At 43.4% G+C, this 13635-nt stretch overlaps 1 protein-coding gene across 1 annotated transcript in view; it reads left to right on the top strand.

Annotated features, from left to right (window-relative positions):
- LOC126088492 (laminin subunit alpha-1) overlaps positions 1 to 13635 on the top strand; it is a 717591-nt gene that overhangs the window by 490486 nt on the left and 213470 nt on the right. The window contains exon 20 of the mRNA XM_049906633.1: positions 2211 to 2466. Coding sequence (XP_049762590.1) covers positions 2211 to 2466 — 256 coding nt within the window. The remainder of the gene's footprint in view (positions 1 to 2210; positions 2467 to 13635) is intronic.

Here is a 13635-nt window from a genome sequence, read left to right as displayed (position 1 = left end):
AATCTGTTCATTCAACATTGTGCTATGTTGCACATCTAAACATTCAACAGAAAATGATAGAAATTTGTGTAATTGTGAGCTCCTTTATCTATTTTCAAATATATGATGCTGATGTGCATGTCACTGCATTTTAGGTATGATTTTGCAAAGGGTTTTTTGCATGCCGCCCCCCCCCCCTCCCCCCACCACACACACACACACACACACACACACACACACACACACACTGGTATCAGCAGATCATCACTATATTAGAGAAGGAAAGTTGCTACTCACCATATAGCGGAGATGCTGAGTCGCGATAGGCACAACAAAAAAATTCACAGGTCTGCAGTCCTAGTGTGGTTTCAGTTATGTGAGACTGCAGATGTGTGTACAACTGCGTTTGCATGAGTGTGTGTGTGCATGTGTGTATGTGTGTGTATATTGCTGACAAAGACCTTATTGGCTGAAAACTATAATTGTGTGAATCTTTTTGTTGTGCTTATTGTGCTATATGGCGACAAGCAACTTTCCTTCTCTAATATTGTTACATTCCATCCTGGATTTTCCATTGTTTGATCATCACTATATCCTTCATTTGATACACTTTAGACATATTGCAAAAACACAAACACAGTTTATTGGGGAAAATGTTTGCATATGAAACACTAAATACTGTGAACATAAAATTAACACTTTGTTACAATAAAGTGTATATTTATGTATTCGCATATGTATACAAACACAATCAAATTAAAATACTAATTATATGTTTTGAGAATTTCGTATCAATGGGATCTACTGCCAGTACAAAATTACTGGTGAACCTGACAATGTTTCACAATTACTAAATACATCCTAATCCTCTCTTCTTTCTGCACATCTCCTGTCTCTCTGCCCATCACCTTCTCCCCTATCTGTCTACCTCCTTCCCCCATCTCCATCTTCTTCCCCTCTCTCTGTCCACCCCTCTCCGCACCTCTGCCCACCTCCTTTCTGCTGCTTTCTGTGGCCTCGAGTCTTCCTTTATTTTTAGTGCAAAGAAAACCTGGATTGGGAATTGAATACATTTAAATAATGGGTAAATCAGTTTGTACCATTTGTATATGGGGTAGGAGAAACCTCACCAGCTGGTGGATCTGTGAGGATAGTCGCTTCACATGGTTTTAATATGCAAAACGTTAGGATTACAAAGGTTTGGACGATTCAGATTCCATAGTAGTATTATTATAAATATAAGCCGATAAGTCATAAATATGACTTTACTGTTTTCCGTTGAAACCGACTGCAGGGAAGAAAACAAAACAGCTCACTGTTCTGTATACAGTATTTGTTTAAAATTATATGTAAGGAGAAAGAATATACATGGGAGAAAAAGTTTGTCTTCGGTCTCGCAAACTGACATATGGCCAGGAGAGTGGTGTGCTGACCACATGCTCCTCCATATCCGCATCCAGTGACACCTGTCGGCTGAGGATGACATGGTGGCCGGTCAATACAGTTGGGCTTTCCAAGTCATGTTTGGATGGAGTTTAGTTTAGTTAGAAAGAGTTTGTCTAATGGTTTAAATGCCCTGTTTTTCTATTTAAAACCTGCAAGGAAGAAAATAAAACTGCCCATTTTCACAGCACAGCATTTTCTTTCTCTCAGCTGGTTGTAACAAAAATCGCATATATTCTTGCATAAAAACATATACAGGCTATGTCCATCTGAAAGTTTATTAGAGTATCATGTAAAACTCTGAAGTAAATTGGTCTAGATATATCAATATAGATTAAGTGATGTCATTTATCCTTTATTTGACTGTAATTAGTAGACACAATTAACTGATTTCAACCATTAAAGACTATTTGAATGATACCTCATCAACACTGAGGGGTACAATTGATTCAGTATACAAGCATACGGTTTACTGCTGAATCAATTACAGAACCTGTGCTGAACTCTGATTCCTTTCTGTGCAGATATAGGTGTAAAATAGATTTAACATGCATTTTACTGAGTTATCTGAATGTTTTGACCTCTTGATACTGCTGTTCATGTAGCGTTCTTCAGTAATTACAGCCAAATAAAGAAAAGTGACATCAATTACTAATGACTTAAAACTAGAAAATGTATGTGTAATACCTTGAAAGTGCCATGGTATTGACATATTGTTTTAACTTTGACTTTTTTTTTACATATCTGAGGTACTTAAATTTAATGGAAATATATATACTTTTTTTCAGCCTAAGAGATGTAACATTAGATACTGCTGTGGCTGTTCCTGGGCAGCCCCCACCTCTTGCAAAAGGAGTTGAACTCTGTGCTTGTCCACCTGAATATAACTCAACTTCATGTCAGGATCCAAGCATTGGCTTTTATCGATGGTATGACAACAATCAGATAACGTCGACCATAATCATCAAACTTGTTGGTGAAGCACGTCCTTGTCAGTGCAACAACAGATCTTCTATCTGTGATATTGAAACAGGCTATTGTCTTGTGAGTATGCTTAGGTTAATTTTGTATCTGCTCTTAGGGGCTGGGAATTTTTGTAAACTCATTAATCCTATTAAATAGAGAAAATTATATGTAAGAAAGAAGATCAGTCTTGTCATTTATACAAATATGTGCTGAAAAGTAATGCCTTCATTTTTTTAATGTGAAAACTTTTAAAGCTTTTTAAATAATGTAAATGTTATTTACATTCTACATCTTTGTCATGCCTACATATTTCCAGCCTTCTGCTACTAGAGGGCTCTGAATTGTAGCATGTAAAATGGTGGTGCACAATGTAACTATGTTGGTGCATGAGAAACAGCATACTGTAATCGAGTTTCTAATTTGGAGAGTTCATCCACACATGGAGCACCCTCTTCTCCTGCATGACAATGTCAGGTCACACATGAGTGCCATGACATCTGCTACAGTCAGATGCCTCGGGTACACTGTCATCGATCATTCTCCATACAGTCTCGATTTGGCCCCAACTGACTTCCAGCAGTTTCCAAAACTTAAAGAACACTTCTGAGAACTTCATTTTGATAATGGTGAAGCGGTGCAAGCAGGCACGGGCTTGTAGACCTGTCAACAAAGTCTAACATTCAATAGTGGTGGTATTTGCAAACTCGTCTCTTGTTGTTGAAAAACAAATATGTAGACATGAAGAATAAAGATGTAGAATATTATTAACATTTATTTTATTTAAAAAAGCTTTAAGAATTTTCACATAAAAAGATTCACATATTTTTTAACAAGTTCTTTCATGTCTCACAATTCCTGATCATCGATAGCTACTGAAGTATGTTTTACAAACCTTGAATTTTTCTTGATGACTTTTATCTATTTTGTAGTATGCTAATGTGTATATGAGGTCTTTATCAATTTTTTTTTAAAGGTTTGAGGTTCTCTCAAGTGAACTTTCCATTTTATACAGTTATCTCAAAACTTTTTCTAAACTTGAGATTGTTCTCAGTGACAATTAATTTCGTTTTTTATTGCATCTGTATTATACTATTGCATTCATTTGGGTAAGAAAAAAGTAAATGTCTTTTCATAAAGTAGACAGTTGTGTCTGACATAAATAATTAGAAGATAAATCCATAACTTAAAATTTGAAGAATCTCAGTAGAAAGAAAGTTATAAAGTAAAAATATTCCAATATTTGGGATAAATTATCCCAAAAAATCGATGAGAGAAATTTTCTATAGAGGAAATGATCCGCAAGATGGAGAGAGCTTATGATATAATGAAGAATGTTTATAAGAAAAATTGGTTACCTAAGAACCATAAAATAAAGTTCTACTATAGCATGATGAAACCAAAATACCTATATGTCAGTGAATGCCTAATTGAATTACAACTTGAATAAATCAGAAACATTGGAGAGAAGACTTGTAAAGAATATGCTGGGAAAAGGAAAACACACACTCCTATCAATTTAGAAATAATGCTGAAATACATCAGAATGTAGAAAATGTGCTGCTTACCATTACAATTGTAACACCAGAAAGGAGTGGTGTTATGCCAGCCTCTCAGCAGCCCATGACCAGGAGTCTTCAGTGGATTCAGTGGACAAGAGATCTGGAGAAAGTGCTTGCTAGGAAACAGTCAAGCACTGTCTATATCTAGGTAGGTTAGGATGGCATGGGCAATGTGGAGTCATGCTTTATCTGATGAAAGATAATGCCATGAAGACCTTGAAGGTATGCCACAGCCACTAACCTTACCATATGAGAAATGTAATGGTTTCTGTCCAGATTACCAGCTGTGCAAACCAGAGTTGATTTTGCTGTGCACACAATAATAATAATAATTTTTTGTCATTCAGCCTTCACAGCAACACAGCATGACTCACATAATATAATACAGATGATAATTTAAAAGAAACAACATGCTAGTTATTAACATTACAGTGAGGGAATATAGAATAGTTGTAGGTAAACAACTAGGATTCTCTCAGATACAGATTTACTCACATTTAGCTTCTACACAGATACAAGTCCAGAGGCTCACTGCAGTTAGCGTCCAACCTCCTCTCCAAAGCCCTCTCCTCAAAGATAGCACACTTACGCACAGAACAAATATCGATATTTATGGCGCTCTACGCCACATAGCCATCCCCCCCCACCCCCCACCCCCGTCCGCACAGTATTGAGTACGTCCCTGTGAATGGGGGGGGGGGGGGTGAGAAGTTAGGAAGGTAACGCACAGTTCTTCTGCGTCAGGCAGAAGCGGTCGACTGGTAGGAGACCGGGGGGTGAAACCCGGTACGTCGACGGTGAAGTCAGCAAGCGACGCTAGCGGCTGAAGACGACGCCCCGTCCTGGAGTGAAGGTGTAGCACTTCGTCAGCCGGCAGGTGGAGAATCACCTTGCCAGAAGGCCTAACAAAGGCACGCAAATTGCCACACGCAGCACTTCTGCTCAACTTAAAGCGGCGCACCACACGAGATTCTGCACTTCCTCCCTCAATATTGTCACACGCGAGTACCACACACACCGTATCGCCATCTACGACAACAGATAATTTATGTTTGTCATCAGAGTGCACATGTGTTGTGAATTCTTGGATGGCACCTGTACGAGCAATGGTAGGGAGGCAGGGAGGTGTGGGGAAAGCCATGGCAGGGGGAAGCATCTGCTAAGAGGGGGGTGGCAGGTGCACTGGACTGCGCAGGAGACAACCTCGGGCGATCAGCTGACAGACGAGGGAGCGTGACCGAAGGCAACGAGGAGCCAGTGTGGATTGAACGGCGTGACAAAGAGCTGTCACACGAAGATGGTAACACAATGGTAGAATCCGAGTGGTTGGCAGTTCGACTGCGAGGGCTGTGAGGAGTGAAGCCCCGAAAAGATTGGCCACTCGAATTAGATGAACGCGGAGAAGGAGCAGTGCTCGGCAGAGAAACACGCTGTGGGGAATCAATACCCAAATGCATGGTGTGGGAAGATGGATGGCCGCTCAAAGCAGGAGTGGGAGAAATAGGGGCAGAATCAGGGAGGTTCACCTGAGTCTCAATGAAAGCTGGTTTCACTCAGTTGAGTGAGACCGTGGTTACAGAGTCTTTTATGAGGAGATCCATGTTATTCTCAGAGCGTTTGACGACCTTGTAAGGACCTGTGTAGGGCGACTGAAGTGGGCCTTTGACTGAGTCGTCTCTGAGAAACACGTACTCACAAGAGTCTAGCGTGCGCGGTACGTACACGCGTGGAGGTGTATGAGCAGCCGGAGGTGGCGGCTGGATTTTGCTGCAGTGCAAGCACACCCGCTCGAGAAGTGAAGGGAGTTGAGAGGGCCGTGGAAGTGGGGTCGGAGTGACTAATTCTCCAGGCATAACCAGAGGTTGGCCATACACAAACTCGGCTACGGAACCCTTGAGGTCTTCCTTGAAAGTCGCACGAAGACCAAGAAGCACGAAGGGCAGTGCCTCTGTCCATAGTGAGTCATGGCAACGCAGGGCAGACTTTAAGGTGCGATGCCATCGCTCGACAAGCCCATTGCTTTGGGGGTGGTATGCAGAAGTATGAATTTTGACAATACCACACTTTTTACATAAGTCAGAGAAAACGGAAGACTTGAATTGTCGCCCCTGGTCAGTGGTGAGGTAAACAGGTGAGCCAAATCTAGAGATCCACAAATCTAAGAATGCTCGACTTACTGTCTCAGAGGTAATGTTCGGAATAGGCACAGCCTCAGCCCACCGAGTCATCCTGTCAATAGCTGTAAACAAGTAACGGAAACCCTCGGAGGGGGGCAAAGGGCCTACCAGGTCGACATGAACATGGTGAAACCGGCCTGGCGGTTGGGCAAAACAGCCAAGGGGTGGAGAAGTGTGCCTGGAAACTTTGTTCTGTTGACACACCATGCATGCCCTTGCCCAAGACTGACAGTCACGGCGCATGTCTCTCCAGACAAACCGTTCAGCTACCAGACGGGTGGAAGCTTTGACACCGGGGTGTGCTAATGTGTGTAGTTTGTCAAAGATCTGGCGTTGAAGGGGCTTAGCAATGAATGGCCGCAATGTACCAATCGATTCATCACACCATACTAAGTCAGATATGCCAGGGAAAGTAGAGCGTACCGGTTGGAGAGAGGAGCTGTGGTCTGAAATTAACTGCATGGTATCGGGGTCTGCCGATTGCAACCGAGGTAGGTCCGTTAAGTCAATTAAGGTTGTGACAGCACCAACACGCGAGAGAAAATCGGCGACCACATTGACCGCTCCTCGGATGTAGCGAATGTCATTTGTAAATAGCAAGATGTAATCGATGTGACGAAAGCGTCGTGGGGGCGGATCAGCTGCAGGATTTTTTATGGCAGGAACCAACGGCTTGTGATCAGTGAGCACATAGAAATCTCGTCCCTCAACATCAGTTCTGAAGTGTCTTATGGCCTCGTAAACTGCAAGTAATTCTCTGTCGAATGCTGAGTATTTCTTCTGCGCGTTGTTTAGCTTTTTTGAGAAAAACTGCAGGGGGGTCGTAACATCATTGTATGTCTGACTCATTACTGCGCCGATAGCATTGTCACTAGCATCAGTAGTGATAAACATTGTGGCGTCCGCCCGTGGGTGAGCAATAGTGACAGCGGAGGCCAACAGCTGTTTGAGTTCATTAAATGCCTTGTCCATGTCTGGTGTCCATGGTACCAGGCGGGTGCCAGAAGTTTGTGGGCCAGCGAGAGCATCTGTGAGAGGAGCCTGCACCGCAGAAGCGGCTGGCAAATGTTTCCGGTAATAATTAACTGTTCCGATGAACCTGCGTAATTCCCTATAGGTCTGAGGGCGTAGCATCTCGAGAACAGGCTTGATCTTGTCCTGTGGTGGTGTCAGACCGTCCGATGACACAACATAAGTTAGGAATGTGACAGATGACTGGTGCAATTGAGTCTTTTTATTGTTCAGTTCAATACCAGCGGCTGCTAAAATATCTGTCACGACTTGAACATGCTCCTCACTCTGTTCCAAAGTAGAAGCAAAAACCAATATGTCGTCCATGTATACGAAACAAAAGTCTAGATGGGATAAAGTTTGATTGATGAAACGCTGCCACGTTTGGGGGGCGTTTTTCAACCCAAACGGCATAAATTTGTATTGGAACAGCCTGAAGGGAGTGGTTATGGCAGTCTTTTCAGTGTCCTCCAGAGCCATAGGAATCTGATGAAATGTGTGCTTACAGTCCAAAACAGAGAAGTACTTTGCACCTGCGAGCGCATGATTGAAGTCTGCGATGTGTGGGACCGGATATTTATCAATGATGGTGCGGGCATTTAAACGCCTATAGTCTCCGACCATACGCCAAGTACCGTCTTTCTTTTGGTCAGACAGGATAGGACTAGCCCAGCAACCGGAAGAAGGTTCAATTATTCCCTGTAGTAACAGATTGTCCAATTGTTCTTTTGCAATTTTCATAAATTCCGGCTTGAGGCGGCGTGGGCGTTGCGATATGGGCGGCCCATCGGTTAGACGTAACCGACGAACTGTGCCGTTAGTGACTACTGCAATATGTGGCGCGGCACAACAGTCAGATATCCGTGAAGCGGAGCAGGCAGTGGCGGACGGGCCAAGCTGTGGCTGAAGTACAGGTGTGCCACCCGCTCGTAGGCTGTGTAAAGGCCGCACATGTGTTAACATGGGCGAGGTTGGTACACTGGTTCTTGGTAGCAGGCCGTGCCGCTACGAGCACTGTAGGCACGAGTGGGCGTGGCCGAACAGCAGATGGCCGTAGTTCATTGCCACGAGCTTGGCAAGTTAATTGTCCATTCGGAACGCAAGGAGCATGAGCACTCGGGCATACCCTATCATTACAAAAGGGGTTTACAGTTTACAGAGTTCACAACATTGTCGTTAATGTGCGCGGGCACGGGAACACCAGATTGGCATGGACTGACCTTGTCTGTAGCCGACGAGTCGTCTGCTTGTAGTGCCTCGAGGTGTTGTGTGTAGGAGGCCAACTCGTGGTGTATGTTGCGGAGATGCAGCAGCATTTCCATAAGTTCCATCCGCAACTTCGAAGACTTGGCGCACTCCACTAGCCACTTGTTTGTCCAAGATTGCAGCTCCAAGGATAAGTTTACACACTTCTTAGCACAGCACACATGTTTGGTGTTAGCCGAACTGTCACTCGCCAAAGTGAAAGGAATATGTTTGTTAAGGGGGGGGGGGGGGGGGGTAAAACACAGTATTTTGCACAACCTCTAGTGACAACTGATAGTGCTTGAGGAAATCAATTCCGAGAATAGGTTCTTCAATTGTTGACACTAGAAACGTCCACTCCAGCTTGCACTCGGGCGAAAGTTTCACTGTATACAAAGTGGAACCCGAACACTGTAGGGTAGACAAGTTCACTGCACGAAGCACTGTTTTGTGTGGTTGCACTTTATTGGTTGCTAGGCGAACCGGCAGCAAAGAGACGTCTGCGCCAGTGTCTACCAGAAAACATACACCTGATCGTAAATCGCGAACATAGACTCGACCACACTTACTGTTATTGTCCGAAACGGAGTGCAACGTGGGATGGTGCCCGTTGTTTACATAGCAGGAGGTGGCACCGTAGCCTACCTGCAGTTGGAGTTTGGGTAAGAACACGGTGACTGGCTTTTGCGAGCTTGCTCCCCGAATCTTGCGTGGAAGAAACAGTAAGGTTGGGTGGGCCTGTGCTCCTGTGAGTAGTTGCTAGGTGACGGAGTATGTGCCCCAGAGTCTTCCACAGAGGCTGATGCACTGTCGTTGCGGGGAGTTGGAGGTGCAGGCAGGACGGCTAGTTTAACAAACTTGTTATTAGCAGCACCAGACAAGGGCGTGGCGTCAGAAAGCGTCTTAGTGCGGTCACGTCCAGAATGCCGTGCACGGAGCTCACGTTGCCTGGCGGAGTATGCTCTGTCGCGGCGCGTAAACGTTCATTTACTGGCCTACCTTCATACGCAGAGATTGCAGTCTTGACAGGCAATGGCAGCTTTTCAGTCCAGATTTCTGCGAGCGTTTCATCAGGCATAACTTGCTCATCGACGAGAAGACGGATGCACCGCCACAGCTGGGACGGAGACCTGTCGCCGAGACGCTCTTCGTAGATGAGCTGTCGCACATTTTCTCTCCTGGTTTTTGAGACGCACTCCAGTATCATCTGTTTTGCCACAGCATACTTCCCTGCTAGGGGGGGTGCTTTGACCAGATCGTAAATTAAATCGACGCGGTCGTGAAGATGGTTCGTGAGGCAGGCGAAGCGTGCGTCGTCGTCCAAAGCACGGACATTGAATGTTTGCTCAACCAGGTTAAACCAGAACTCCGGGTGAGCGGGTTTGAAGTCTGGTAATTTCGGCAGATTCGGCACTGCAGTCACTGCGGAGGTGCGCCTATTACTTTGGACAGAAGTAGAGCATGCAGAAGATTGCGAGTCCGAATTATTGGCGTCCCGTAATGCAGGAGTCGCGAAATTCACTTGACGCCGGGGGGGCGGCTGAGAAGTGACGGACGCTTGAACGGTGTGAGGATCGTAGTCAAAATGTGCATTCTCATTGACGTGGTAGCTCGGAGAGAAGCCACAAGTGCTTAAGTACGCCGGTGAATGTCCGTCATGCACACAGTATTCAGTCGACCGTGAGTGGTGGGGCTGGTTGTAGATGTCGGAGTAATTACTGTCCAGCACAGAATTGTTGACTTGATTAGAAGCAACACAAGGATCCCACACACATCCACTAGGATGCACACTCGGTGTGATATTTGCTGTTTGGTGAGCATTGAACACCTGTTGACTAGCCGGCGCGGAAGGATACACACGTGGCAGGAACTGATTCCAGTTCAAATTTACTACTGAATTTTCCAAAGTAGCAAAACCTCGCTCGACGCCACGAACTGTATTGAATTGTGTGTTCGACACAGGAGTAGGAATGTTCCGACCAACACTCTGTGGAGAACACGTGGGAAGGTCCAGGCTAACAAAGCCAGAGTCCACAACCGTTGGCGGTTGGAAGAAACTGGTGGCACTCGATGAATTCCACTGCATGTTCTGGCTGAAGGATTCCGAAGACTCTTGCGGCGTGTCCACTACGAAGGCAGGAGTGCTGGAGTGATGTTGCTGGAAACCGGGCGGCGGTGAATGCTGAAAGGCCATTGTCTGGAGCTGAACAAAGGCCCTCACGATTGCGGAGAAACCCGACGCGGTAGGTGCGTAAATAACCTTCGGGTGGTAACTCGGACACGTATTACACAAAAACGGGGTCACCAGTGAGGGAATATAGAATAGTTGTAGGTAAACACCTAGGATTCTCTCAGATACAGATTTACTCACATTTAGCTTCTACACAGATACAAGTCCAGAGGCTAACTGCCGTTAGCGTCCAACCTCCTCTCCAAAGCCCTCTCCTCAAAGATAGCACACTTACGCACAGAACAAATATCGATATTTATGGCGCTCTACGCCACAACAGTTTTATGTTACATTTGGTAAATTCCTTTATATCACAGAATGGATGGCCAACTAACCTGTCAGGCACAATTTGTTTGATTGCTTGTTCTGATAAAACTTCTACTGTTTGTGAAAGCTTATTAAATAATCTCTGCCCCATGAGTTCATAGCTGTCAAGTGATTTTTCACAATCTGTTGTATGGAGTATAAATGCATCTATTGTTTCTTGTGTAGCAATGTATATTTTATCTGTGTTTCGCTGCTGCTAACTTCATTGTATAAATTAAAACATAGTATATATAAGTTTATTTCTGTTGAGATTTTTCGTTCACAAAACAAAGGTTAACAGTGTGCCTTATATGAAAAGAGTAATTACCCTAATAGCTTTCTTCTGCAGTATTAAGATATCATGCACACTACTAGGGTTACCCCATAAGGTAATACCATATAATATTATGCTTTAAAAAAATAAAAAATAGTGTGTTCTAACATATATTTCAGGTGCTCAATTGATAAGTCACCTTAACAAATAAATTAATCTTGACATCTTACTACTAATATATTGTAAGTGTTGACCCCAAGATAATTTATCATCTAATTATATCTCCAAAACCTTAACACAACCCAGGCCAGATTCTGGGCCTGTGGCAATGTGAAAAGCAATCTGACAATGTTTAAAGCAACATAAGAAAAATATAGATTGCTACTCACCATAAAGACAAAAAAGCAGACAGGCACAGCGAAAAAACGGTTTATACGTTAGTTTTTGGCTAACGCTTTCTTCAGAAAAGAAAACACACACACACACTCATTCGCACAGGCAAACACACCACACACACACACATTATTGCCATCTCCAGCAACTTGGACTGCAATGCCAATCTGGCATTATTTGTTCTCCTTGGAGTGTACACAAAGTGATACAATCATTGTTGCGCTATATGCAGTACTGAGATTAATTTGAAGAGATGACTAGATGCCGCCCGTGTCCAGTGTTGTCGTTGTTACACTACTGTCAGTACTACTTTTTCTGCTACCACATCAAGGGAAGTCACAACAGTGGTCGTCATGCTGACAGTCCATGGTGTTACAAATGTAATTGTACTGACCACACATATTTTTGCCTTACTAAGGGCAAGCCTATTATGTGGTTGTCACATGGTTTTGCGGTGGGGCTGCTGAGATCCTGTATGGTATTGACTGTGACCCTCCTGAACCCATTGATAAAATATTTGCATGACACTCATGAGATACTGACCACCATGAGCAGCAATATCGTGGTATGATAAAAAACAATCTTGATAGATCACTTTCCTGTGTCTATCATATTCTGACACATGCTAGGAGTTCTCCTTCGTACACGAGGCTTAACATGATCTTACAAACAAAACAGGATTCAAATGCTATTTCTGGATGAAAAGCCCATTGTGTAATCTTTTCTTATGTTCTGTTGCTTGTACCTACTTTGTGTGGTTCTTCTGAAATGCTAATCATTTGCATATCCAAGCATCTAGTACACTTTATGTCAATGTGATACTTGTTGCATGCTGCCTTCACAATGCTGCAATCTTAATGGCCCATAATATATAATGGAGACAATAACAAAGTGGAGACTAATACTCTTAAGACATTTACACAGCATGGATGACAACATGTTAACTAAACAGGTCCTCAGGTATGTTTGCTAAAAGAAGTCAGCAACAAGCTGGATTCAAGAAGTCTTTGGTAAAAGAAGTCAACAGTCAACTATAAGCTGGAATCTAGAGGTCAAAAAAGACTTATGAAGAATCCCAAACAGTGACAGTTTTAGAAGAAAATCATTACAGATGGAAGGCCTTCAAGGCAGGAAGGAAAAGAAATAAGATTCAAATGAACTGAAACATATTAAAGGGATGAAGGAATACTGTATGGAAAGGAAGAGAAAACAGAATGTGAGGTCTTGAAATTGGCACAGTGTCTCTCTTTTTCTGCATCATGGGAAAAAAATTATGTCAGTATTTTTTTAGGTGGAAGAAAGTACTCCATGAACACATTTTGTAGGTGTTAAATGGGTTTTTGTGAGATAGTAGTCAACTTCCTTCACTAAATCAAATATGGAATATTAAACTTTTTTGTTTGTATTCTAGGTTTGGTGCTAGTAAGTATACTCTAGTATTGATAATACATATTCAAATACTATTTTGATGTAAGCCATGATGCAATGTCCTATGTAGACAGGTTGCAGTTTTATGACATCATATCCTGAAATCAAAACCTGCTTCTTCCTGTACCCACATCTGAATTTATGGATTCTTTTCATTTGTTCCCTAAGCATGGTTAGTCCTAGGAATCTCGTGGCATAACTGATTTCATTCATACAATTATGTAAAGCAGGGCTTCCCAATGACCCCCCGCTGGCTCTTTCTAGGGGGTCCGTGGCCACCTTTCAGCAAATCGTGTAAAATAATGAGTATAATTATTGAATAAAAATGTGAAAATCAAATTCATCACTTTTTTGTGAAAAACGTGTACTTTTACTTCAAGTCGTATTCCCAAACAACCTTTGCGGTTCCTAAGTGAGAACACATACACAGTTTAGTGCCGGAGAATGCGGCTTCTCTGATTGACTGTTTCGCAACAATACAGGGGTCATTTGTGCGCCGGCTCATGGCGCTAGATGCGCTGAAACCTTTTTCACATGCGCGGACCAAGCTTCTTCAAACAATCACAGCGCTCACTGGCACGTATGCTGCCCCAGGCATCACTAAATGTTAAACTTGTATTTGCC

The sequence above is a fragment of the Schistocerca cancellata genome, chromosome 6 (assembly GCF_023864275.1).
Source record: "Schistocerca cancellata isolate TAMUIC-IGC-003103 chromosome 6, iqSchCanc2.1, whole genome shotgun sequence".
Classification (NCBI taxonomy): domain Eukaryota; kingdom Metazoa; phylum Arthropoda; class Insecta; order Orthoptera; family Acrididae; genus Schistocerca; species Schistocerca cancellata.
Note: the sequence above shows the minus strand (reverse complement) of the source record. Positions and strands in the feature narration are given on the sequence as shown.